A 26965-nucleotide genomic window follows, 5' to 3' on the forward strand; every position below is an offset into this window, starting at 1 on the left:
ACTTAAAAGATGAGCTCAAGGGAAAGGTGTTGTGCTTTATTTTCATGCTTACCGTCTTAAAGAGTTAAAATATTACGCGAAACATCTCTTGCAGTTATATCATCAAAGAGATAACGGTTTTACTTTGTTAAAGTTTTATGGTGAGTAAAACAATGTAAAAACGTTTATTAATATTTTTTGTTGACACACTTAAGCCTAGAATGACTTCATTTTGTATATTATACCCATTATAGTTTGTATTTCCAATGGGAAAAATGTTTTAAGCTTTTTCATTGTGAAGTAATTTTTATTCCCCTTGTCTGCGTCCCTGTGGGCCCCCACCTCCAAAAAAAAAAAAAAAAAAACAACTCCGGTGGGATAAATAAGAGTCCATTCAGTGGCGACGTTTGTATCAAAATGTGTATCAAATGAGATTGAAATTCAATTTGCGCTACAAAATTGGTCAAAGGAATCAACAGTTTGCTTTTAAATTAACTTCCCCTTCAACAATAAAATGCAAATTTAGCAGCGTTGGTTCCCTAAAAATACAAACACGTTCCCAAAAGTTGGCTGCGAAAAACAACTTTACTGCAATTTTGATTTCTTTCCCCCTCTCGCTTTGTCTTTTTTTTTTTTGAAACCAGCATTTGAAACTTTTACATGAAATCAAATGAACTGGAACGAGAGGGACAACAGCAACGCCACCGACGTGCTTAAAAAAATGAAACAAAATGATAAAGCACAGGCCGGATGGTCGTTTTCCCCCTTGTCAACATGGGGGAAGGGCGCAAATTATTAAACAGGAGGGCGGGGGGCAAAACAAACAAACAAACAAACAAACCAAAAAAACATTTGTACAGTACTTCTTGAAATAGTACAGCTGGGATCCTTGGTTGTGTGTTTTCCGTTCCTGTGGATGTCCGATCACGCCCAGAAATGGCCAGTCAAGCGTCTTTAACAACTGCTTGGGGTGGGGTGTGAGGGTTTCTGGGGATGGGGGTGGGGCTAGTCCTGCTAGCCTGACTGGCCCGCGGCTCAGTTCATTCTCCAGCGGCCTCCGTTTTGTCAACCCGCGAGCCGCTTCCCTCTGGGCTCCCGTAGCGCGTCGGCGGCTTCCGTTGCTATAGCGACGGAGCCCGTGCAGGGAAGGGCCTTGGCACTTGGATGATGAAGAGAAGTTAAAGGTTAGCGAGGGTCTGGAGAAGAGGGACGGGCCATCCGATTCATTGTGCGCCAAGACTTGGTTCCGAAGGTGTTAAGAGCTGAGACGGGGACGCTTCCTGGGGGATTGCTCCTCTTCTTCCTCTTCATCTACCTCCTCTTCGTCTTCGTCGTCGGGGTAGTCCACCAAACCGACCAGAGCGGTCTGAGAGACACAATAAATCGGATCACACCTGCCGTGAGGTTAATTCTGTCCTGGAGCCACACATTCAAGCACTTTTACACAAAGACAAATCGGATGTCTGACAAAAAAAAAATGGGCGATTAATCCAAATTTGTCAGGATGAGATTTTTTTGCTTTCAAACATTTTTGTTTGTTGTTGCTTAAAGTGCCTTTGTTGACATGCACATTTTACACTAATAACATGGATGTCAAAAGACACTGCTTCCACCAACAACGTGGTTACAGCTAGTTGAGTTGTCGGGACTCAAAATCACTTGTTCATCCTCAGGAGCAAAAAAAAAATTGAATCAGAGTGCTCAAATTTGAATCAAAACAAAGAGTAAATACTTCTGACTTTATTCTGAGAAGTGCAGCAATGCTGCCTCTTGTTGTTCACAGCTGCTGCTATAGAGCTCGTGCGCGTACGTCATCAAATCACATCACATCAGTGGCTGAAAGTGCCGCTCAAACAAAGCATTCTTCAATGCTAAGTCGGTTGGAGACGACGCAAAAATACATCTTATAGCACGACGCCCGATACCGTTAAAAACATTTAGGTGATAAAAAACGAAGGTACGTGGAAAAAAAGGGGGAGACACTTGGCATAGAGGACCAATATTTAAAGCAGAAGTTGATGTTTTTGCCGATAAAAAAAATTGGACTATTAACCAGCTCCCACTTGTTTTGGACAACTGGATCTACACAAGTCGTCAAGATTTACACAGAAGTGTTTGAAAGCGTAGAAAAGTCTTGATGCGTACAAATACTTCGTTGCTGGATCTGTTCTCAATCAAGATTAAATCCCACATAGTGATGGACCCATATAAATACCAACATTTTAATAAATGACCTCTGGTTTTACACAAACTCGCATTGATTAAATATGATTGGGGATAAAAAAAAAAGACAGCGAGCCGGCTCCTCTCTACACGAAGCGCGTTGCGGCCAAACGTTAAACTTTGGTAAACTCCGTGACAGATGTTTTTTTTTTTTTTTAAATATGCATCGTTCTCAAAAGAGTCCAATGCACATTTAAAAAAAAAAAGAAAACAAACCGCTGGGATAGGCTTCAGCCCCCGTACACGGAAGCGTGTTGCGGCCACACGTTAACCTACGTAAACCTCTCTGTGACCGACAGTTTATTTTCATTTAAATACGCATCCGACTCATTTGAGAACAATGCATATTTTTAAAAATAAATAAATAAATCACATGGCGTGAGGTTTACCGAAGTTTAACGTGTGACCGCAACACGCTTCAGTGTATGTTGGAGATGGCTCCGTCTTTATTCTTTTTCTTTCTTTTTTTTAACGTATTGTTCTCAAATGAGTCAACTTGGCATTATAAATACTTGTTGGGAATTTGAGATTGAGAAAAATAATTCCTACCTGAAGTGAAACGATCGTTACACAGCCTTGTGTATTTTGGTTGGGCATCATCCATCACGTTTAATTGCCAAAATCAATCAATCTTTTCAGGTGGTATTGTGTCCACACACTGTCCAGCAGCTCTTTTTGACCGGCAATATGGCGTCGTGAAAACGGTGAGGTCACGTGCACGAGCTCTATAGTGACTTAATGTGCATTGCTATTGCGCATGTACGCATCGTAGCGTCAGAGATCTCCATAAAGTTTGTTAAAAATAAAAAAAAAAACTCTCTGGTGAAAGAGACTGGCTTTCAGCGTAACTCTCCAATAATCTGCACAGATACCAAGGAAGTGCCACAATGAAAGCCGAACAGAAGCTGTCGATGGAGAGCGCGACTGCGGCAAATTGAGAAAAATAATCCAAGAAAGCGTGGCAGACTCGGAGAGTCTTGAGAGTTGAAATATGACGTTTTTAGCAATGAGGTTATTCCCGTTCGACCAGACAGAAGCTAGAGATGAATTATATACATTCATTAAAAAAAACAACAAAAAAAAAACAACGCAAGAGAATTATTACCTTCACTATCGGTGAGGCGGCAAGTGCGACCGTCTTGACAGAGGACGTGTTGGTGGGCGCGGCGGGCGGCGAGTTGGGAGGCAGCGCCAAAGCTTTGCCATTACTTGCGCCTGCTAAGGAGACGGCAATGTTGATGCAATTCAGACTAAGGAGGGCGGACGGTTGGAACCCTTAAAAAGCCAGAAGGGGCATTTCACCTTTTTTGGCCTCCATGTACTTGCCGTAGCTGTCCGTGTAGTCATCTTCCATCCGGCTCTTGTCCATAGCCTCCGCCTCGATGTCGTCTTCGTCCTCGTTGATAAATGGCTCTTCGTCCTCGTCTAGTGAGCGAGCCTCTCGCCGGTGCCTGCAAAATGCACCTCGATTAGGACTGAAGCGATTGGATATTTTAAGAACCCGTTATCCCGGGCCCTGTAGCTCAGTGGTTAGAGCACTGGTTTGATAAACCAGGGGTTGTGGGTTCGTATCCCACTGGGGCCTCCACTCCCTGAGAAGGGTTGCGTCAGGAAGGGCATCCGGCGTAAAAATTGTGCCAAACATATGTGCGTTCATCTGAGATGACACGCTGTGGCGACCCCGAAAGGGACAAGCCGAAAGAAACTTACTTATCCCGTCAATGAAGAGAGGAATCAGTTCAAAGTTGGTTTTGTGATATTAAAGAGTAACGTGCGTCTAAGGTACACTTGTTGACTTGCGGGTACCATCCTCACGTTCTATTTTAGTAGCTATGATTTGGAAAGTGAGGTGCTTGGCCGGGTGAATAATGAGAATGAAGGGTCGGCTTGTTAACTGACTATCAGGTTAACAAGTCCTCTTGGGAAGTCTGTTTAGGATGTTCCACTGCATTGGTTAGGATCACACAGGGTAACCTCTATGTCATATTTTCAGTGCCACGTTTTATTCCCTTCACCTGCCTGCCTTGCGTGTTGGACATGAAGATGCGACCCTTGTTGCACAAATAACACTACTTAGTGGTGCTGTTTGTATTTAAAAAAAAAAATCTATATGACATTAAAACTCATTTGGAGTTGTCAAAGGAATCAATGAATCACAAATCAAAGATTAGAGAAGGTCAAATTAAGTTTCACTAACTACATTATAGTGCATTCTCGGGAGGACCCTTCAGAAATTTCCAAACATTGCTGCTAACTTTTCATGAGAAATCTACTTAGCTACCCGTTAAAAACTCCTTTTAAAAGTCCAAAACAGAAGAGATTCCCACACATTGGTTGTAAAAATGTCCTGTGCACCCACCTGTTGCGTTTCTGTCTTTCTTTCTCCTGCTCGTATCGGCCCTTCAGGCCCTTGAAGGTCTGCACGTACTCGATGGGCTCAAGTGCTTCGTAGAAGTTATCCACAATGTGAGCAATGAGGGACTTAATGTCCTCCTGCAAACGAGACAGGACGCAAAAACCTCCAAAAGTCACGTGACCCTTCTTTTTTGTGTGTGTTGTGCGTGTCACCCACGACGCACCACTTTGATGAACTCAAAGAGCTCGATGACGGCCGAGTTGAGGAGGTTGTATCGCGTGCCGTTGTCCAGCAGCGCGTTGATGACCGGCTCAAACAGGTTCCCTTTGATGATGTAGTGGTTGTAGGATTCGTCCTTCAGGCCGATGATCCGCCGCATGAAACGCAATGCACCTTGGGACATACACACAACAACTACCGTAATTTCTGGCCTATAAGCCGCTACTTTTTCCCCCCATACACTTTCAACCCTGCAGTTTATGCGGTGATGCGGCCAATTTGTGCATTTTTTCCTAACGGCCGCAGGGGGGCACTCAAGCGGAAAAGGTAAGAGCGAGGTCGGTGGAATATATGTGCCGAGGAAGTGACTTTTACCGGTCTGGCCCTGTTAGCGCTGCGCTAGCATGTTACTGCCGTGTCTCGGTGATTTTTACCAGTATGTTTTTTTTTTTTTAACCGGCCCTGTTAGCACAGCGCTAGCGCGGCGGCGCTAGCGTTAAACTAACTGTGTACCGTCTTTTTTGTTTCAATGCGGGCTCTTGCGGCTTTTACACGGTTGTGGCGTTTGTATGTACCAAATGGTATTTCCTTTACAAATGTACTGGGTGAGGCTTATAACCAGGTGCGCTCTGTAGGCCAGGAATCACAGTAAGTGCGAATCTAGTTGTGTGCGTGTGCACTTACAGAGAGCGAGGAAGGTATGCTTGGAGTTCATGAGCACCAGCACTCTCCTCAGCAGGTCTTTGTTCATGATGTAGCTCTTGATGTGATAGGTGTGGTGCTCCACGCAGAATGTGAGCAGCTCCAGAATCAGAGCCAACAGTTGTGCTGTCTGGAAGTTATCTTCACATAAAAAAAAAAAAAAAAAAAAAAAAGAATGAAAAACATCATCACAACAACAAAAAACGTACAAAACTATCGAGACTGCCTCAAATATATGCCTATCCTTCACTCAAAGAAAAAAAAAGTAGTATTACAACTGTAACCAACTCAGTTCAAAAATGCCAATGTAAAGAACCTATAAAAACGCAGTTGCTTATCAAAACAGCAGCACCCACAGAGGCATGTAACATTGTTATGCGAGTTCCCTATGCAATATCAAAGATGATCTTACAACATGGACTCAGACACACAGTAGTAGTCGAGATAGTTGCTTTAAGTGACTGGCAAGGACGCCTATTCGGGCCCATTTCAACATCATTTGAATGAGTCTGACTCAAATATTTTTCATAGTAATAACACTCACCTGGACACACAGGGTTGATCTTGGGGGATCCCTCTTGCAAATCTTTCAAATAAGAGAACAGCACGTCAGCGCCTCCATTTGACCCACGTTACAACGACGGCACGCTCACCTTTTGAGTTTTTGTCGAGCGCCGTGTTGGCCAGCAGAGGAGCCGTCAAAACGTGCATGCAGTACTTGTAGAAGAAACCCAGGAATTCCGTCTTCTCCGTTTTCTATAGCAAAAGATGAGCGATTAGGTGTTGTCTCAGACCTGTTGACAAAAGCGGGGTTACGTGCATACATCAATGTGTCAGCATTCATGCCTGATTCTGAAAATGATCCCGAGCAATTATCTAAACTGTTATGTGGCATGGCGCTTAATAGTCAGCCCAGTTTCTCCTCAACACCTGTGGAGCTTCTCAGTTTCAAAATCGGTATGCGCGCAACCCCGCTTTACAGCTTTTCTTTCCAAGCCGTCGCCACGCCTACATTGGTGGAAGCCAGCATGTTCTCGGGGTCGATCAGCGTCCGCAGCAGCCCCATCAGCTGGACGGCGCCCCCCAACTCGGGGTCCGAGTCGCAAATCATCTGCTTGATCACCACGTTGATGAGCAGCACGTCCTGGGAACGCAGACGCGCATGCACAAAGTCACAAAATTGACATACATAAATGCATCGCTGTGAAGTAGAAAACTTTTATTTTCATAAATCAAGCCAAAAAGAGAAAAGCATTTTAGACGGATTCATTAAACGCATCATTAAATATGTTTATAGAAGGCCAATTGCAACCTGATTTCCATCTCAGAAATAATTTAGCTTTTTAGCTTGCTTCTTTCTAATTGCTGTTCGCTGCTTACATCGTCGGGCTGTTGCAGTTCCTGCATGACAAACTCTCGGACCATTGAGGGGCTGAATTCCACCAGGTAGGAGAAGATGTCCGTGGCTGCCGCCCTCACCTGCAAGTCGTCCATTCCCTGGGGAGCCAACAAACACTTAACTGGCATCAGTTCCCGAACTGTCCTCCCGTTAGCGCCAGACCTGACGTACCATGACTATTTCGAGCGCGGGCAAGATGCTGAGATTGGCCAGGGTCTTGAAGAAAGCGTCTCTGTTTTGAGGCTGGAGCGTCTGTGAGAAAGCGCAGAACTCTTTGACAAAGTTCACCTAAGGATAAAGAGAACAAACACTTGCTTTATGTTGTTCATCACGGTTTAAGACATAAAACACGATCCAAAGGCCCCTTTCAGCAGGATCTTGTTGCTCAAAGGTTAACAACTATTACAACAGTGAAGCTAGTTTCATTAGTTCCTCTGACATTCCCCCCTTGCCCCCATCCCCCCCAAAAATATTTTTACTATGTCTCCAGAACATGGTACCGCCATTTTCTTGTCAGTCATGATACAATATCAAAAATCCGACACCGCAAAACATGAAAACGTAACTTGACTTGATATGACTCAGTGCGCACATGTGGCCATGGAGACCCACGCCCGTCACATATTACGTGGTGTAAAAATGTTCGGGTCGGTCGGGAAATCAGAACCACAAGCTTTTTGTTTAACGCCTTATTTATTGTCAATAAATATTTTTGGAATAATTAAGGAAACAAATAAATAGCATATATGAACAGGTCATTTAAATAGACTCATTGCGCCATCTTGTGATCGCATCGGGTATTTAAACTCGCTGACCGGTGTGACGGTCTGAGCGATCCCCCATGCTGAAAAGTCTCCTTGTGATTAATGCGCATGCGTTACCAACAGGGGAACTCTGGGTACATAGCAGACGCTTACTGGGAAGTCCCCTGGTCTCATAGTTCCCCTTCTTCTACACAGATGTAGCTGACATACATTATATCCTCACCCCAACCTAACCTTAAAACAATAGTTGATATAAAGATAAACACATTTGTGTACGTTCACTTTGTTCGTCATTCTGAGATCTTCATAGCAAACATGAACACTCGGCAACAAGTTGCCGAATGGCACATGTTGAAGCATGGATGGGGATGTTTCAGACGGGCCGGAAGGTTACAAAATATACGCCCGTCAATCACAAGAGGGCTTTTCAGCATGGGGAGCGCTCAGACCGTCACACCGGGCCCCAAAATCCTGATCGTGTATGGTCTAGTTCTGACAAACAAAAGCTAGCGTGTCTGTGTGAGATTCTTTCTTTCCCACGTGCAGCACCACTGGTCTGTATCTTTTGGACTTACAAGTTCTCGTCTTTTACTGTCCTCGGTGCCTTCGTCCGTGAGCCGTGCAAAAACTTCAGTGAGGAACTTCTCGTCCTCCTGCAGCAAACAGAAAAGAAAAAGCATTGATTATTACATTAAATACAACGTATTGCATCTGTTTGGCAAAAGAAAACAAAGAGCCTGTAGCCTTTTATATCACATACATGTTGGACCAATAGGAAACAACAAATATTTGTATTGAGAACAGTTCAATGACAGAAAGTCTGGCAGCAACTCAGCGTGAAAAGGTCATCTTTCAACCGCTACGCAAACTTAATAACTGCAAAAACTTTGGACATCTGAAGCGCCATCCCCAAAATGCGGTAGACACTGTGTGAAAGTTTCAGTGTAAACAAACGCCCACGTTTCTGACTACATGAAACAAAACTCACCATTTGAACAAAGAAATCATTTTCATATAAATTTTGTATTGTTCTGTACTCACAAATAGTCATTTAGGACGGTCCTCAATTTATGACCATCCTGACAAGTTTCCCATAAAAAATAAAAACAACAATACAAGCAAATTTGAGTCAAAAATTATGGAATTAGAAATGTTAATTTCATTGGACAGTGATAATTTTAGTTGTTTCTTCATCTTCCGTTATTTCCATTTTACTTCATTTCTGTCTGAAAGTCTTCAAATATACTGTACATTATGGGGGTTCTCGTGTTATCTGACGAGAAGTAAGAATATCTTGAATTCTTTTATAGTTTTTCATAGCTACAGTTATGCAGTGTCAATGAACTCACTTGTTGTCACTTGACCTATGAGGACTTCATCATCTGGGCTTTCCCATCTTCTTTAAAGACATGGTACTACTTTTGGTGGATATGTAAACTTTTGACCTCAAGCAAAATATCAAATTCTCAAAGAAATTCTCTCTCTCTCTCTCTCTCTCTTGTGGCATTTAACAAAAATCATTTTGGTGATCCTGAGTGACCTGAAACAGGAGAGGTTTAGTCTCTTTTAATTTCAGACAGTGAGACAAAAAAAATGAAATGTATTTTGGCACAGCGAATCTAAGCTCCTGGCTTCAACTCTGTATTCACTCATTAATTATGACTTTTATACTCTAAGTGTTATGACTTGCATACAAACTCAAGTTACTACAGATGTAGGACGGGAACTGGCTCATAAATCAAGGTACAATTTGTGAAAATGAAACACTGCTACACAGCATGTTTGACATGACATTACATATCCGGGGAGGGTAAAGTACAACGCACGCCATTCTACAATGCAGTCACTGCACTTGACTATTTTTCTATTTTTTCAATTACAGAACTGTTTCATACCTGCAACATACTGACAATCTCCACCTTGTTGAAGAAGATGAAGGAGTTGAGCGTGGAGAGGAAGTTGTCCTCGAAGACCGACGGCGTGGGCAGAATGATGTCCTGGATGTACTGCACGCGGTACGTCTGGTGGATTTTCTGCCGCAGCTCAGAGTCCGTGATGGGGATGACCTCCTTGAATTTGGCCGTCTTGGTCAAGAACTCGCGGTGACGCTTGGGCTGCACCAGCGCCGGGTCGTACTCCAGGCAGCCCACTACGTCCATGATGCAGTCGTCGGAGAACATCACATCAAACAGGGCGGCCTTGTTGAGGAAGAGCACGCCGCGGACGATCTCGTATAGGTGATGGAGGCCTTCCCGGTTGTCCAAGTCCTCGCACACGCGGAAGAGACCCAGCAGTTTTTTGAGGTAGCTCTCGCTGATGAGGGCCAAGGCCAGTTTTTCCCGGCGGATGGGCGACGACAGCACTGACGTTACCAGGTCAGCGATCTCCTCCAGGTGGCTGAGCTCGCCGGGCGGGAGCTCCACGAGGTGGTTCGTCTCGGGGATCTCCTCGAAACGCTCCTCCTCGGACTCGTCGATGGGGTCCTGAGTGATGTCCAGGGCTGGGTCCTTCCCTTGCACCTAGACGAGAATTGAGAGGTTAAAGCGTGGGGATCATATTTGTAGTTATGGTTGCCCTCAACTCAGTTATAATCGAGTAACCACGTACAGTGACACCTCTACTTCCAAGTGACCCGACTTATCGTAAGTTTTCAAACTATGATAACATAAAAACTGCTTCCTCTGTGAGGAAAGCGCAACATCAGTAGTTGTCTTCTTTTTAAGAAATGGATGGAGACAAGTTCAAGAGTGTGCAACAGTGTGAATTATTATGCTATTAAACACACTAATTACAGCTATTGTTTTGCCTTGATCTGAAGAGAACTAATGAGGGTGTTCCAGACATGATTTGACTGAATGAAAAAAGACTGAAAAATTGACACCTCTACTTCCAAGTGACCCGACTTATCGTAAGTTTTCAAACTATGATAACATAAAAACTGCTTCCTCTGTGAGGAAAGCGCAACATCAGTAGTTGTCTTCTTTTTAAGAAATGGATGGAGACAAGTTCAAGAGTGTGCAACAGTGTGAATTATTATGCTATTAAACACACTAATTACAGCTATTGTTTTGCCTTGATCTGAAGAGAACTAATGAGGGTGTTCCAGACATGATTTGACTGAATGAAAAAAGACTGAAAAATAGCGGGGGGGCTGCAAGCATGATCACATGTGGAGGTTTTATAAATTGTATTATGAATGAAATATATCTAGAACATCTAGAAATAAATGCTATTCTGTTTTTAAAATGTACACAATACGATCATTCATTATTTAGGCGAATACCATAACCCAAAAAATTTCAAATAAAAATTCAACTAACTACTCAATTGAATTCAGATTTGTATCATGACATGCAAGCGTGCTTTCTAGCATGTACAATGTATCCGTTCAAAAACGTTTTCATTTCTTGCTTTAGTAAATGAGTGAAACGCATGAATATGACAACAATTATTAACGTCAAGAAAATAATACATACAGACAATTTTACAAGTAATTAGTTCTGAACTCTCACCGTCTGCAACTGGGGTTGGTTGTTGCCTTGGTTGACATCTTAATGTAGCAGCTATGGAAAAGTTTGTTTTCGTTGTTTCCAGTTGTTTGACGTGTTTTCATCGTTTTGCGTGAACTTCCAATGCCTCGAAAACTCTTGATCCATACGCAATAGTATCCTGACCCCATGTGCACATCGGAACTTATTTTTTTACATCAATTTCTTTCACTCGAGAGGCGTCTTTCCTCTTGAGCACCGCCATCGTGTTGACTTGAAAATGGCCCCATGAACAGCCTCGTATACAACGAGCGTTTTCATTGGTCAGGAGGAACACATTTGACCGATCAACTGACGCGTACCTAATCTTGCACCTCGCTTCAAAAAGTCAGACCGGAAAACGAACGAGTGTGAATTCTGGCACGAGTTACGGTCAAAATAGTGCAGAAATAGAGAGACAAAAAAAAAAATATATATATATATATATTTTTTTTTTAATCAATGCAATTTAAAAAGGTAAGAATCCTGCCTATAAATGGAAAAAAAAAAAAAAAAAATCACACACCTGGTGTTTAAATTTCCGTGGAAGTTTTGACGTTGTGCCGAAAACATGTCACAAGCCACAATGTGAGCTGGGCAGTGTTGGTTTACATACTTGGCAGTTACACTCCTGATCAACGACCTCTAATGTTGTGTTGGAATCCTAATAATTGCCCTTTCATACCTTACATAATCTCCGTTCTTTTACCCCTCACCTCCCTTGATGACCAGACCCAATGGAACCAACAATATTCCGGCCCAATTGCAGTTTACCTGGCAAATCTTCTCCCAGATCTCATCGCAGCCCGCTTTCTCCTGGAAGCTCAAAGCCAAGTCATAATTATCCGCCTCGGACCAGACAATCAGTGTGTCCTGCGCAAGCAAAGGGGAAGAAATATTCAGTGATATGTAAGTTTGTATTAAAAAAAAAAAAAAGATGGACCGAAAGATTAAGATAGTAGTGGCGCACCAATATTCCTCATACAGGCATCTGATTATGGCTCAATAATGGGGAGTAAGAGAGACGATCAAAGCCAAAGATGCAAATAAAAGTGAAAAGAAATGAAAAAGTATAGCGAACCTTTGCCAATTCATGCGTCACCTTTTGTGAACTCTGCTACTCACAATCACGTTCAAACTCATGTTAATGAAACTCAGCACACACCCGCCACCGTTTCAAGTGCTTGTGATAAACCCCAAATAAAGTTCAGATGTTATTGTAGTTTTTTTTGCTTTCTCCTGACATTTTTGGACTCACATCTTACAGTCAATGCTGAGCATGTTGACCTGAGAGCTTCCATAGCAGACAAGGCTCAATGTTCAAAGATAGCAGTTAGGAGGTTACAAAATAATGTATAATTAAATCCAATGTACTATGGAACACGGCAGCGATGACAGTCATCATCAAGTGAAGAAAATATAACAGTGCTATTATCAAGAAGTGGATCAAAATAGAGATAGCACCAAATCTTCAGGCTTCTGACAGAAAGCAAAAACTATATCAGAAAATGCCTACTCGAACTTTAATTGGAGTACATCATCGGCACTTTGAATGGCGAGTGGTGTGACATAACTACATTTTAACATGAGTTTATTTTATTGGTTCGTCGTAAACAGCCATGTTCCCGATTAAATGAGGGTGTGGCACACCAATGAAACCAAATTAGTTTTTTTTTTTTTTACTTCGAGAATCAGAATCACCTTGAATGATCAAGTATGTAAACAAGAAATTGGTCTCCCTCACGGGAATGTCTTCTCTCCAAAAGAATTCACCCCCCCCCCTCAATTGTGTTGCACATGCCGCATCAATGGCAGATAACCCAATTATCATTGCACTGGTCTATAACAGGTACCGCGAACTAGAATCTTTGTACAACTGCCACTCTAACAAGAAATAGTTCCCGATTAATTGAATGTCTATTGTTCTTCGTTCTTGTTAGATAGTTCTTCTCGGTACTCAACATGAACGTCACACCAGGCCCTACAAATTCCTTGTGTTGTTACATACTTGGTTCATACATATTAAAGTTTTCAACATCTCCCTGAAGGGAATTTACAAACATTTTTATGTAGAGGGGAGGCATCTTATACAATTGTCAAGTTTTGGGGAAGGTTTAATGTAATTACAACTTAATATGCTTGTGGCTCTCTATAAAGTTGAAATCCAGATTTCACCAGAGCCAAAAGCAATTAAAAATTAATGAATGCAGACATAAAAGACAAGTGTGTGTGTTTCATTTCTTGGGCTGCAACTACACTTACCTGTTGTTTCTGATATGCAGTGTTGGGGCTAATCTTCGACTCCAACAACAGTGACCCTAAAACAAGATGATATAAAGTAACTGCCGGGTAATCTTCACGCACATCCCTGCTCGGATTTGCCTTTTTTGTTGAGGGGGGGTTAAGTACTTCAAAAGGCATGTGTCTGAAGGGTAAAGTATTAGGTTAATGAATTTTCTATTTAAAAAAAAAAAAGTAAGCAAAGCAAAAATACAAGGGAAATTTTGTGGCCATATTTTGTGCAAGGGAAAAATTCACTCCATTCATTAATGTACACGTAGATGACATGTTAATATTCAGTTTCTCATTGAGGTGCTTTCAAAGACACTTTGAACATTAAATCTTAGTGTGATTGCTTAAAAGACAGTTAACAGAGGTGTTTTTTTTTTAATTTTACATGTACACTTTCTTTTTTTGCACTTGTCAACTTTTATAGAAGTCCATCGCGGCGATAGGAAAACGTGGGTCCCATTATGACAGGAAAAAAAAATAAAACGGTGACTCTCGGACCCCCCACGCGACTGACGTCGAATGCTAACTTAAGTAGCCCGTCAGCACACATTGATCCAAATTTAATCACCGAGGGGCTCTTTAAACGCTCTTTTCTTGACTTAACAACATCGCCACAGAATACTTAACATCATGTTATTAAATTTGCGAAACAAGGTTAACTTGAGGCTATAACACACTGGACGAGAATGAATGCTAACGTTAGCGATGCTATGCTACAACCAGGAGACTGTGGAGGGGGGAGGGTGGGACTCACCGTCGGATTCTGCCCGAACGAGTAAAGATATCCCCTTGAGCCGTTCCACAAAAGTGGAAGAAACGTGTCCAGTGCCCCGGTCGTCCCACTGGCGGTCCTCGTTGAGCGTATAAACTTTCACTCGCCGCCGAGTGTCCGACATTGTGAACAGGGTTGGGGGGGGGGGGTTGTTGGGTGAGCTAGCAGGCTAGGCTAGCTGGAAGCTAACAAGCCAAGCGGAGAAGCACCTCGCTGTTTTCCTCCCTAGCCTGACAACTTCGCTGGCGCCCGCATGGTACAACGGGACAGAGGAGCCAACCCGGCGGGGCGGAAAGTATCGGCGTCGACTGCTGCTATTTCCTTGGCATGCTCCCGGACCCCCGGCACGAAAGGGAAAGCTCCCCCCCCTCGGTTGAAGGAGAGGAGGAGGGGAGACAGAAACACAAACTCAGTCGGCCTCCTCGCTAACGTCCACGGGGCGCCATCTTGTAATCCGATAGTGTTTTTTTTTTTTTGTTCTCGCGTGACGTCAAATACATACCGAGAGGCTAAGAAATAAATCCAACAGTATCACGCGAATTTTTTTTTTTTAATACAAACAAAAAATAACGCCTTTCATTTAACGTAATTGCGGATTTACCTGTCGTATTCAGATTTTCCCTCCAATTTATTTTTAATTTAGGGGGAACCAAACCCCGTTTTTTTTCAATAAAAATGCTCATTGGCACCATTTATTCACTTATTCAAGAATTTGGGGGTTAAAAGAAAATAAAAGTGCATGTGATTGACTTGGAAGTCATCCATGGTGGGGATAAGCACACTTTATTTAGCTCCCTAATAAGGAGGACATGTTGAAGAGTACAGAGCCATCCCAAAACTTTATTTACACAGGATTTACATATCTTGCAGTTGGTATTTTACACAGTTGTGTATTTTCTTGCCCATCACGTGTCTTTTTTGCCACGATAAAGAGAGGGCATGTCCAACTTCCTGCCGTGGTGCGTTCAAACGTCCCATCCGGCAGTTCTTGTTTTCGTTTTTGCGTGGGCCAAACGGTTCACGGTCCGCCGTTTCTCGTGTCGTTTGCGGCCGTCGCCATGGAGATGCTCTGCTTGTCGCTCATCGTCTTGACCACCGTGGCGGCGGGTGACTGGAGCACTTTTCGGGAGAGCCGCATCCTGCCGTCCGTGGGGTCCCGTCCAAAGTACTTCACCTGGTGACAGAACGTGTCCGAAATGAATTAATTGTTTTTTTTTTTTTTTTTTTTTGGGGGGGGGGGGTTGAATTGTGACAGCATGTAGCGTAAAGTTAGGCAAGTGACAACAAACCTGAATCTGCTGACCCACTTCTAAGCCCAAAGCACTTGGATGTTTGATCTAATTGAATGGAAGAAAAGAAATATTTACATGTTTGACTCACACATACACACTTTTTCTTCCACTTTCTCACTCTCACGTGCACACACGCACCCGTTTGTGGTCCAACTGGGAGTTGTGAAGCAAGACGGCGCTCATGTTAGGATAGAGCTTCACCATCACGCCAATGTCCCTGTGGCATATTTCGAGAAAAAAAAGAAAAAAAGTTTAATGTGGAAATAATACATTTTCCATTGTAAACGTATGAAAGTGTCTGTTTACTGCTGCAGCTGACCTTATTTCAGTGATTGTGGCAGTGTAGATGGCGCCAAACTCCAGCTGCTGCTCTTGCTGCCCCCCCAAAAAAAATAAGAAAAAAGATGAATTTCCACTTACAAATATCCCTTCCGATATTTTGTTGAATTGTGACGTCACACATTTCCCTTAATTTACATTCATTTAATGTTTTCAGCCTGGCAGTAAATATAAAAAACATTTGCCGTAAACATTACCGCGCTTCATATAGAGCTCGCGAAAAAATTTGAGTTAATCTTTCTGCGATGTAAATACCGTAATTTCCAGCCGATAAGAGGCAATTTTTCTCACACGCTTTCAACCCTGCGGCTTATGCAGCGAGGCGACTAATTTGTGCATTTTTTTCTCGCGGCCGCAAGGGGGCACTCGAGCGGAAAATGTAAGAGTGACCCCGGTGAAATATATGTGCCGAGGAAGTGACTTTTACCGGTATGTTTTCTTTTATGATCCGGCCCTGTTAGCACTGCGCTATCCTGTTGCTGCTGTGTTACTGCCGTGTCTCAGTGATTTTAACCGGTATGTTTTTTTTTTTTTTAACTGGCCCTGTTAGCACAGTGCTAATGCTAGCACGTTGCTGCTGTGTTACTGCTGCATCTCAGTGATTTAGGTATGTTTTTTTTTTAACCGGCCCTGTTAGTGCTACCGTGTTGTTACTGTGTAGCTGCCGCAGCTGTCCCCCCCCCCCAAACCAGCCCAGTTCGTGCTACTGTGTTGTTGCTATGTTAAGCTAAGCTATTAAAACTTTGAAAACTCTCGTGTACCTTCTTTATTTGTAAATATTTCACATGTTTCAACGTAGATTTCAATGTGGGTGTAACTACACCCACTTTGCAGACATTTTAAACTAATTTATATTCACTTTTTACAAGAAACCAATGAAAATATGTGGACCAAAATGCCTAACTTATACGTAGAAGTCAGAAACACAAGAGGAAGTGATCTCGTCCAGCCACCCGATAAATGTGGCTTCAAAATAAAACAACGTAGCCTACTTCCTGTGTTTCTCACATCTTCCACCAACACTTCAACTGCATGTTTCCCCCTTTACCATGAACATTTTCCTGATATCAGTAATCGAGTTGAAAAGAACGAGAAAACAAATAATAAATGCCAGAGCACGTGCTGCCTTTCAAAATAAGAGTGCGCTTCCACGCTCTGTCACAACACGGCGCCATTACGTGGGTGCTTGCGGCTTTTACACGGGTGCAGCTAATGTATGTACCAAATGGTATTTCCTTTACAAATGTGCTGGGTGAGGCTTATTTTCAGAGGTGCGCTCTGTAGGCCGCAAATGACGGTAACCGAAAGTCACTCACGTCATCTCTGCAGAGCTCGCTGATGAAGTCCTGCGCCTCGCTCAGCGCTCCCGGCGTGGGAGCAAACACGGAGAAGGTCTCCTCGTCGACTTGGCTGATGGTCACGCCTTAAAATGACACCGAACGCAGCTCCCTGAAATTTCCGGATCACTTCCCGTCTGAGCTAGAAGCGGAAACGTTACCCGTCTGTGCTTGTAACCGGCGAAGGTTGTATCCTCCCGGACCCACGAAGCGGGCCCGTCTGGACACGGGCACACGAACTTTCTCTAAAAGAAACAACAACAAAAATATGTCCATAATTTGTTCGACAAACTGACAAATTTCTCCCTAATGCTCACCCACGACAGGCCCGTTTTCTTTTCTGTTCGTCCTGGGCTTGGCCAGACACTTGTTCATGATGCCCAAGATCTCCCGTTTTGCCACTAAAATGTCATTTTTGACAGCACACCAAAGCAGCAGAAAACATATATCATCAAAGTGTATGATTTTTGTGTGTAGAACTCTTCACGGGACTGCGGTACCCGTGGCCTGCTGGATGGCCTCCATGACCACCTTGAGAGGAAGACCAGGAATCTTCACATCTGCCTGAAAAGTAAAGAGGGGAAAAAAGGGATGTTTTCCTTGCAAAATTAAACAAAATAAACACAGAATATATTTCAATAATGAATGTTATATATTTGTTCAAAAAGCAAGTATTTAAGTACTGTATGTAGTCACTAAAACAGATATTTTTCAGAGATTTAAATGAATTCTTTAATAAAACTAAAACTGACATGAAGTATCAATGTATACATATTAAAATGTAAAAAAAAAATACAATTTGAATAATGATTATATAATAATTTTAAATAAGTTATTTGATCTTAAAATGTTTAAACACTAAATACTAATATTTCAATACATTATTTTATAAAATCAAAAGCTTACATTTAAGTCTTACTGAATATTATAAAATATTACATCCATACAGTACTGTAGTTACTGTATATGAAGGAATGAAATGTAAATTATATTTTATATAAATATTTAATCCTAATAATTGATGTAAAGTAATTAAAGTTTAGTTTTTCATCTTTAGCAACTTGAAAAAAAAAAAAAAAAAAATCAAAACGTGGCCAGGATTTGAATAATTTGGTGTTTGTTTTCATCTATTTTATTTTCTTTATGAAGATAGCAATTTAGTGTGAAATGAATCGCGAGAATTTTCACAGACTTTCAAGCTCAACGTTAAAGTTCGGCCATGTTGAAGAAAGTTGCGTGAGGGCTGCTGGACTTGTTACCTGTAAGGCAGTGATGCCTTTGTTTGTTCCTGCTAATTTGAAGTCCATGTCTCCAAGGTAGTCCTCGATTCCCTGCACACAAACGACACAAATGACGATTCCATCTAGTCAAGCGCAATCGCCGTCAACGTCATCGGCTTGGCTTGGCTTGGCTTTTGCGCTTCCTCGGCGGCAGAAGACGACGAGCGCGCGTTACCAGGATGTCAGTGAGCAGTCTGTAGTCTTGCATGTCGGAGGGCTTGTCGGGGTCGCACTTGGAGATGAGGCCCACGGCGACGCCGGCCACGGGTGACGAGATGGGAACGCCTGAGAAACCGCGCGACGCAACGGTGATGACACGCGTTATTATGGTGTACTGAACACCATTCGGGAAAATACCGTAATTTCCAGCCGATGAGCCGCAACTTTTTTCACCCGCTTTCAACCCCGCGGCTTATGCGGTGATACGGCTAATTTGTGCATTTTTTGACACCGGTGGAATATATGTGCCAAGGAAGTGACTTTTACCAGTATGTTTGTCATATTTAACTGGCCCTGTTTAGTGCTGCGCTGGCGTTAGTGCTGTGCTAGCATGTTGCTGCTGTGTCTCAGGGATTTTTAACGGCATGTTTTTGTTTTTTTTTTAAAACCGGCCTGGTTAGTGCCACGCTAGCGTTAGCGTGTTGCTGCCGTGTCTCAGTGACTTAGGTATGTTTTTTTTGACTGGCTCTGTTAGTGCTGTTCTACCGCGTTCCTACTGTGTTTACTTTTACCGGTTTCATTTTTTTTTTTTTTCCCCACCAGACCTGTTCGTGCTACCGTGTTGTTGCTATGTTAAGCTAAGCTAAGGTATTACAACTTTGAAAACTCTTTCTGTGTACTGTCTTCCTTTGTAAATATCTTGTGTTTCAATGTGGGCACTTGCGGCTTCTACACATCTGCGGCGTATGTATGTACCAAATGGTATTTCCTTTACAAATGTACTGGGTGAGGCTTACAATCCGGTGCGCTCCGTAGGCCGGAAATTACGGGAATTAACTTGACTTTGTGGGATTAAGGAGGAAGGAAAAAAAACTGAAAAGGACTGGAAAAAAAAGGGAAGAAAACGTGAAAGAAAAAAAAGAGCACAGAAAGAAGGAAAGGAACAGAAAGGGGTAAGATGAAATCAAGAATGAAAAGGGAAGGCAAGGAGAAGGAAAGAAACAGAATGGAAGAAAAGAAAAAGGAAGGACCGAAGATAAAAAAGGAGTTCAGGAAAGGAAAAAAAAAAGCAAGCCAATCATAAAAAAAGACGGAAATTTTGAAAAAACTAAACCAAGAACAAAGAAAAAGGAAGGCAGTAATAATAATAAAGGCAGAATATTTGAAAGTTAAGGAACAAAAAAAGTAAATTAAAGAAGGAGCAAAGAAAATCGGAGCAAGGAAGGGATGAAGTTAGAAATTCAAGAAAGACGGAAACAAGGAAGGAACGACCAAATGAAACGAAAGAGGAAAGAAAATGAATTTGGAAAAGGAAGACAAAATCAAAGGTGGGAAGGAAAAGAAGCAAAGAAATATACATCAAAAAGTAGGAAGAAATGGGAAGAAAAGGAGGCAACAATAAGAGGAAGAACGGAGGAGGGAAGTATGGAAGGGAAAAAAAAAAAAAAAAAAAATCAAAGAAAGAAAAAGGGAGCAGGAAATGCAAAGAAAGGAAAGATGGAAGCAAAAAAAGAAGTCTCCACCCTCGCATCGGTACGGCTGTGGAGGATTACCTGCGTCCATGAGGGCCAGGCTGCCTCCGCACGCCGAGGCCATGGATGAAGACCCTGACAGGTCAGAAGGAAAACCGCGCGCCAGTCAGTCGGTCGGTCGGTCGGGACCTGACCCGCGGCAGCCTCGCCGGACGCTCACCGTTCGACTCCAGCACCTCGGCCGTCACCCTGATGGTGAAAGGGAAGTCTTTGGGGATGACCGGTCGCAGCGCTTTCTCCGCTAGGGCCCCTACGAACCCGGACAGAACAAATCAGATCCAGAATCGGAATCAACATTTCTCACCGGCGGACCCCGCGCGTGCGACGGAGAACGGATGGCTAGCGCATTAGCAGACTGTCGTTCATCCCAGCTCACCGTGTCCGAGCTCCCTCCTGTTGAGGCCTCCCATCTTGCCGATCTCGTTGGTGGCGTAGGGCGGGAACTGCAATCAAATTAAACCGGCTCATTAATGACATCAATTCAGATTTTCAATAAAACTGTTAAAAAAAAAAAAAAAAAAAGAAAAACTTTCTTACCTCATAGTGGAGCATAAAATTTTTGTCCTTGATGCCACTGCAAAGAGAATGTGGTGTCGCATTCTTGAATATATTACTATTTGTTAGTAGTTTAACTCATTCAATGCCATTGACGTTTATCTTCGTCAAATGGAATCAGACATACCGTAATTTCTCAAAAATAATCCACAATTTTTTACAAAAATATTTTCAGAGTTAATAGAGCGCATTAGATATGATGTATGTATAGATTAAAAAAAAAAAAAAAAAAAAAAATCAACTTTGTATGCCATTGTAATAATCAATAGATCCCTGTAGATAGTGCCATTGCATCAATCTGGATTTGAGCTCAAGATTAGGGGGTGAAACTTCAATTATCACATCAGTTATGAGGAAGAGAAATGTCAACAAGCTGGAAGTCGCACTCAAACAGCGTATGAGGTGATCGTTTTTTTCTAGTCGGTTTGGTATTAATATTGTCACAGAAGAACATTTTATGGGTTTGGAAAAAGTCGCCCGACCTTAACGCTGTGGTGATGACGTCCGCTTTAATGCTTGACTCCAGCGAATCAAACGTGACGCTACACAGTACCTACAAAAGATTTCATTTTTAAGTCCAATTATTTTTCAAGAAATGAAATATTATTAAGAGCACACCTGCGTTTGTCCTCTCTGGAAAACAGCTGACCCGTGAAGCGGTTTGAAGAGGTCTACGTCGCAGGAGATGTCTCTCAACGCCGTTAACTCTCTGCCGTCACACCTTAAATGCGCGCACCATCGTGATCATTATCATCATATCATCGTCACGTAAACACAAATACATACCTTCTGTATTCGTTGAGCACTAAATTTCTGAAGATGTCCCTGCTCACAACGTTGAAGGACTCGATGACTTCAAAAGGTTCGGCCTGAGGAAATTTCTCTGAAGAATGAACCGGAATTAAAAATTGTAACGGTGACAAAACGAGCGTCACGCCCGAGAATAAAAATGACCTTTTAGGTACTCCTCGGTTTCCAGGCGGATCTTGTTGATGGCTTCGTCTCTCGAGATCTACGACGGCGTTTTTGTTACGGGAAAAAAAAAAAAACAGACGGGGCAAATTGAAAACGAGCATCACTTACCTTATCGTGCGTGTAATCGGTGAAAACGGCGTAGATCTTCTCCGACACTGATCTGGGTTCACGAAAAAAATAGGATGTGCGAGATGTCCAAGATTGTTACTCACGTGAGAAACGACAACACTTTTGTGGACATGCCATACAGCAGATATAGAAAGTGAACACGCCACGATCAAGGTACAAATGATTATATATTGAATAAAAAAAATACATGTATTAAATTAACATTTTAACTTAACGCTAGCGCCGCGCTAACAGGGCCGGTTTAAAAAAAAAAAAAACATACAGGTAAAAATCACTCAGACACGGCAGTAACACGCCAGCGCAGCGCTAACAGGGCCGGACCCCGGTAAAAGTCACTTCCTCGACACATATATTCCAACGGTCTTAGTTTTACTTTTTCCGCTCGAGTGACCCTTGCGGCCGTTAGAAAAAAATGCATAAATGAGCCACATCGCCGCATAAAGTCGTGGCTCATAGGCTGGAAATTGCATTACATACATGATATTAATATATTATCTTCTTGAACTTTTTTTTCAACTGAGGTGCGTTCACTTTCTACATCGCCATAGGACTAGTGGGTGGGCCAGCATTGTCGACGGACACCGCATAATCGGCGTGGCAACGTCCGGCACGGCGGATCTTACTGTCGCACGTGCGCCACCATGTCCGCGGGAGCCGAGAACATCTTGGGCGGCGTGCGCTTGGCGACTTTGAGCTCCCGCGCCAGCTGCTGGATGGCCAGGATGATCTGCTGCGCGTGCTTGACGCCCACCTTGACGGCGTGAGCGAAGTCCTGCTGCAGAACGTTCTCGGCCGACGCCTCGATCATAACTGGCCGCGACACGAAAGAGTGAGACACATGTGCACACGTGACCGAGAGAGGCCGCAATACTTTGGAAATTTCACAGATGTCCGTTGGGGATTTACATAATTACAGACGGGGAAATTGAAATTAGGGTTAAAATTCTAGCGTACTTTGAGAGTAATTCAAGTATGTTTTTGGCAATTAAAATCATTTTTGAGGGGGGTCAACAAAATAACACACTCACATATCAGTTTGCATGCATGTCTGCTTATGACAAGTTATAACACATATATGACACAGTTATATACACACTACCAATTAAACGACAGTAATAAATAGCCAAAGTCTGAAAAAAAAAAAAAAAAAAACCTGAAGTTCTCAAATATTTGTATTAATATTGCTGTTTTGTTGTCATTATTATGAATAAAAATCTGAAGATTGTACTTCAGGATTCTGGAAATATAACGCATCATTTATGAGTAACTGGTATTGCCCAGCTGGAAATTTATAAGTAAATAAGAGTCATTATAGTGAGGAAAAATAATAATAATAAGTAACAAAACAATAATAATAATAATAATAATGATGAAAAAATCTAATAAAAGTTGCACCACCTTGCAGGGATGTTTTAGTGGATAAACGTCAAGGGATTCTGGTATTTTTTATTTATTGATGTTTTTTTTAAAAGTATTAAGCTTCAACTGACCCACTTGACTGCTGGGGGCTCCGGCCACGATCATGTTGAGCGTGCTGGTCGCCATCTCGACTCGCGTGGGGTTGACCACCAGCTCGCCGTCCACCAAACCCATACGCACCGCACCTGCAGAAAATGCGGACAAACTGCTACGCGTACAGCGTAAGGCGCAAACGTCTCGGAATGCCGCAGGCCGGAAATTACGGCGCTCACCAATGGGTCCGTTCCAAGGGATGTCGGAAAGAGCCAGAGCTGCTGAGGCTTGAACAGAAAAGACAACAAAACGATTACGCACCACAAATGAGACACGACAGGAACATCCGTTATTAATATTCCACGATCACCTGCGTTGATAGCGAGCACATCTGGATCGTTGACGCCATCCACAGCTAGCAAGTTACACAGAATCTATGAAAAGACGACGCAATAATGTTAATTCATCAATATTACATTGTGTCTTAAAGGAGATGTTTCCATCATGCAAAAACGTCTCCAAATATGTCAAGCTTGGCTTTCGTCAAACTTCCGCGACAAAAAAACAAATTTACCTGAGTGTCGTAAAAGTAACCAGATGGAAAAAGAGGTCGAATGGATCTGTCTAATAAACACAAGAAAATAAGGCGAGTCAGTCGTTTAGGTCGAGTGTTGCCAAGACTTACAAGTTTTATTAATTCCATAACCACACTTGTCACATAAAATACTCGCATCTCGAATCATTTTTTCCACATTGGCTTCGATGGAAATGTCAAAAATTGGATCCAGTGTTGCCACAAAAAGATGAAAATGATGGCAATGTTTATTGAAAAATAACTACAGCAGTCACTAACATTTGAAAAATATATGGGTGTGGTCAGTCATGCCCGCAGATATAAAGTTACGGGTGTGGTCCACCAGTCATGCCTGCAGATATTAAGTTGTGGGTGTGTGTTCTGTGTGTAATTGTGAGTGTACCCCTTTAAGAGCGGAGGGCGTTGGTGTCAGGTAAACTAGGAAGTAGAAGGAGGCTAATGAGCAGCTCGGTCGTGTGCTTCCGCGTTTAAAAAAAAAAAAAAGACACCAGAATGTGTTTCACCGCGCAGGATCGGTTTTCATGTGCGCTGAGAGTGTGCGACAAGTCCGCAATTGCGCAAGACTACACAAAAAAAAAGTGACGTCTTTCCATATCTATGTGTTTCTAGGCGTGATTTTTCGTACTCGACTGTGCAGATTTACGATTGCCCCCAAGATCTACTTTTCAAGCAGCCACCCTCTCGCGAGCTATCGATGACCAGGGGGTGCGTGATGATGATGATGATGATGATACTCCCAAACCGTTTGAAGGTTAATCTTATGTTGCCTCCTGTATTTAAAATACAGAATTAGATTAGATACAGAAAGTGCGCTGGAGCCTATCCCGGCGGTCAACGGGCAGGAGGCGGGCGGGGTACACCCTGAACTGTTCGCCAGCCAATCGCTGGGCACGTCGAGACAAACAGCCGGACTCACAATCACACCGACGGGGCAATTCAGAGTGTCCAATTAATGTTGCATGTTTTTGGGATGTGGGAGGAAACCGGAGTGCCCACCCGGAGAAAAGCCACGCATGCACGTGGAGAACGTGCAAACTCCAAACATGAAGGGCCGGGATTGAACCCAGGACCTCAGAACTGTGAGGTCAACCCTTCACAGCTGAGGTAGCGTGTCGCCCCACTGCGAAGTTTTGCTTATAAATTAAGAAGGAAAAAAATGGCTGAAAGATGGATTGTTTTATGAAAAATCTGTAAATCAAGTGTACCGCTGGATGACAATTATCGTTCACTCACCGATGAGCCTGCTGGTGAGAATCTCGTGGTCGGTGGTGCCCAGCTCCCGCCTCAAATAGTTGGTGGGGATCCTGCCGGCCGCCGCCGCTTTCTGCCTGTAGTCTACCTGCCGAGCAATGCATCCAACGGGACATTTGACGCATCGGGAAAGCGGAGCATATGCGTGCGTAAATGGCGTAACGATAAAACGTACCACAAGCGGCATGAACTGCGATGGGGACGGTTTCGTTTTGCTCACAGCAGTCACCATCACCGAAGTGTCGCCCAGCTTCAAGAAAAAAAAAAAGTTTCACCCGATTATTACTGTAGAAAAAAAAACCAAAAAACATCTGGGTGCAACTAACAACACCGCAGCTCCGATTACCTTTTTTTTTTTTTTTTTTGCAATTACAAATATACAAATTAATTAGAATTACATATACAAATATTGCTGGAGACATGGCGCGTTTACCTGGACTACAGCAGAGCCATCGGCAAACTTGGCGAGCCTCCCGGTCGAGATCTCCAGCTTTCTAAAAGTCAGACATACAAAAAAAAATCATATCAAATCAAAAAATAAAATACCACTCAAGCCAGGTGACATCTTTTTTTTTTTTTAGAAAAAGTTGTATATTTTTGAAGGAGATAGATATTTCAGACGGAAATAAATGTACAGGATAAAATTGTAGCTTTTTTGGATGAAAAACCATGTATGTTCATTTTTTTCCTACTTCTATTTATGATGCAAGTCATATGAATATAAAGTCGTACTTTTGTGAGGAAATAAAAGTATCGACTTTCATTTGTAAAAAAAAAAATTAAAAAATCCTTTTTTTAAATTTCGATAATGTAGAATTTAAACTGAAACGTTTTTAACATTTCTGATCACGGATCTTAAAAAAAAATAGTATAGAGCAGTTTAAATAAAAAAAAAAAAAATACACCAAATCTTGAAATATTTTCAATCACCCAACTATACAATACGTAATCTCGATGATTTTTATAATCCAGACGATTTTCCGAAGGGGGACAAAAAATTCTCGAAAATGTTTTGAAGATATTCCATACATCTCTTCGTTGTTTTTGTTTTTCGTGCTCCTGCATCTCCCGAGCACTTCCGAGGAAATCGAAACGAATCTTAAAAATAAATAAAAAAAAAAATTAAAAAAATCAACTCACTTGTCTCCAAGGTCCACGGCCGCACTTCGGACCTGGCCGTGACTTTTGTACACGCTCTGGTGACACAAACGCACGCGGCTCCAAGAAAAGGAACGTCCGAGCTGGAGTAGACGCCTCATGGCCCAATTTGTGAGAAAGAACGAGAAAAAAATAAGAGACAGAAAAGGGGACTTTATGCCGGAGATGCGCGCGTGTGGGCTTCCATGACAGTCAGTCACATGTCCGGAAGTACGCCGCCAAAAGGGAGTCTATGATTGGACGATGAGCTTTAGTGTGCGGCAGTAAAGATGTCCGACTCGCAACTGCTACAAAATAAACGACAAATCAATCAAATGCATGACATTTATATTTAACATGCCCGAATAAAATTAGGTCCAAGTTAGCCGAGTTGTCTTTTATTCTTTCATAAAATGCATGTTGAAAATATTAACTTGAACAGTTGTCGTGTATCCCTCAAACTTAAAATTTAAAAACTTTCGTTAATAAAGTCATTGCATGTTTTATCACCTCCCATGGCTGTTTTTTTTTTAAATTCTGATTAGCTAATACTTCCGTTTCTTAAAAAATAAATAAATACAGACATTCACCAAAATAATAGTAATTTGATGAGGACAGTGGGTGTTAGAGAGGAGGATGCACGAGATAGGCTCAGATGGAAAATGACGACACGCTGTGGCGACCCCTAAAGAGACAAGC

General features: G+C 42.4%; 2 protein-coding genes across 8 annotated transcripts; both read right to left on the bottom strand.

Annotated features, from left to right (window-relative positions):
- Nucleotides 1-597: 597 nt before the first annotated feature.
- ppp4r3b (protein phosphatase 4, regulatory subunit 3B) lies at nucleotides 598-14708 on the bottom strand. 7 transcript variants are annotated; one of them, XM_061836617.1, is made up of 16 exons: nucleotides 14216-14707; nucleotides 13432-13487; nucleotides 11944-12042; nucleotides 9538-10161; nucleotides 8218-8295; nucleotides 7050-7166; nucleotides 6860-6976; nucleotides 6492-6623; nucleotides 6133-6235; nucleotides 6024-6065; nucleotides 5462-5620; nucleotides 4782-4951; nucleotides 4562-4695; nucleotides 3529-3653; nucleotides 3308-3417; nucleotides 598-1345 (listed from the first exon to the last, which is right to left on the bottom strand). In XM_061836617.1, exons 1-16 carry the CDS (start codon nucleotides 14355-14357, stop codon nucleotides 1235-1237), a joined length of 2319 nt encoding a protein of 772 aa, XP_061692601.1. In that variant the 5' UTR covers nucleotides 14358-14707; the 3' UTR covers nucleotides 598-1234. The 7 variants fall into 7 exon arrangements, with proteins under 7 accessions (XP_061692601.1, XP_061692600.1, XP_061692599.1 ...); XM_061836616.1 differs by having other exon boundaries at nucleotides 3308-3420; XM_061836615.1 differs by having other exon boundaries at nucleotides 3505-3653.
- A 337-nt stretch (nucleotides 14709-15045) lies between these two features.
- Nucleotides 15046-26529, bottom strand: LOC133510098 (polyribonucleotide nucleotidyltransferase 1, mitochondrial). Its single transcript, XM_061837783.1, has 28 exons — nucleotides 26270-26529; nucleotides 25563-25623; nucleotides 25305-25379; nucleotides 25112-25217; nucleotides 23858-23907; nucleotides 23654-23717; nucleotides 23523-23570; nucleotides 23322-23435; nucleotides 22455-22641; nucleotides 21811-21862; nucleotides 21682-21739; nucleotides 21514-21610; nucleotides 21346-21448; nucleotides 21210-21280; nucleotides 20710-20746; nucleotides 20549-20615; nucleotides 20333-20422; nucleotides 20194-20247; nucleotides 18657-18766; nucleotides 18461-18532; nucleotides 17702-17765; nucleotides 17519-17602; nucleotides 17363-17446; nucleotides 17181-17287; nucleotides 15845-15900; nucleotides 15664-15742; nucleotides 15523-15570; nucleotides 15046-15407 (listed from the first exon to the last, which is right to left on the bottom strand). Exons 1-28 carry the CDS (start codon nucleotides 26386-26388, stop codon nucleotides 15252-15254), a joined length of 2313 nt encoding a protein of 770 aa, XP_061693767.1. The 5' UTR covers nucleotides 26389-26529; the 3' UTR covers nucleotides 15046-15251.
- Between the last annotated feature and the right edge of the window lie 436 nt (nucleotides 26530-26965).

This window comes from Syngnathoides biaculeatus, chromosome 12 (genome assembly GCF_019802595.1).
Source record: "Syngnathoides biaculeatus isolate LvHL_M chromosome 12, ASM1980259v1, whole genome shotgun sequence".
NCBI lineage: Eukaryota > Metazoa > Chordata > Actinopteri > Syngnathiformes > Syngnathidae > Syngnathoides > Syngnathoides biaculeatus.

Excerpts from the sequence above, each read along its gene's own strand:
- ppp4r3b (XM_061836613.1), bottom strand. The coding sequence starts at position 14,357 with ATGTCGGACACTCGGCGGCGAGTGAAAGTTTATACGCTCAACGAGGAC. Across the intron at positions 4,952-5,461 it reads GCATACCTTCCTCGCTCTCT|GTGCATTGCGTTTCATGCGG; the intron begins GTAAGTGCACAC and ends GTATGTCCCAAG. Across the intron at positions 3,421-3,504 it reads GTACATGGAGGCCAAAAAAG|CAGGCGCAAGTAATGGCAAA; the intron begins GTGAAATGCCCC and ends CCGTCTCCTTAG.
- LOC133510098 (XM_061837783.1), bottom strand. The coding sequence starts at position 26,388 with ATGAGGCGTCTACTCCAGCTCGGACGTTCCTTTTCTTGGAGCCGCGTG. Across the intron at positions 17,447-17,518 it reads AGAAAACGGGCCTGTCGTGG|AGAAAGTTCGTGTGCCCGTG; the intron begins GTGAGCATTAGG and ends TGTTTCTTTTAG. Across the intron at positions 15,571-15,663 it reads CCCAGTTGGACCACAAACGG|ATCAAACATCCAAGTGCTTT; the intron begins GTGCGTGTGTGC and ends CCATTCAATTAG.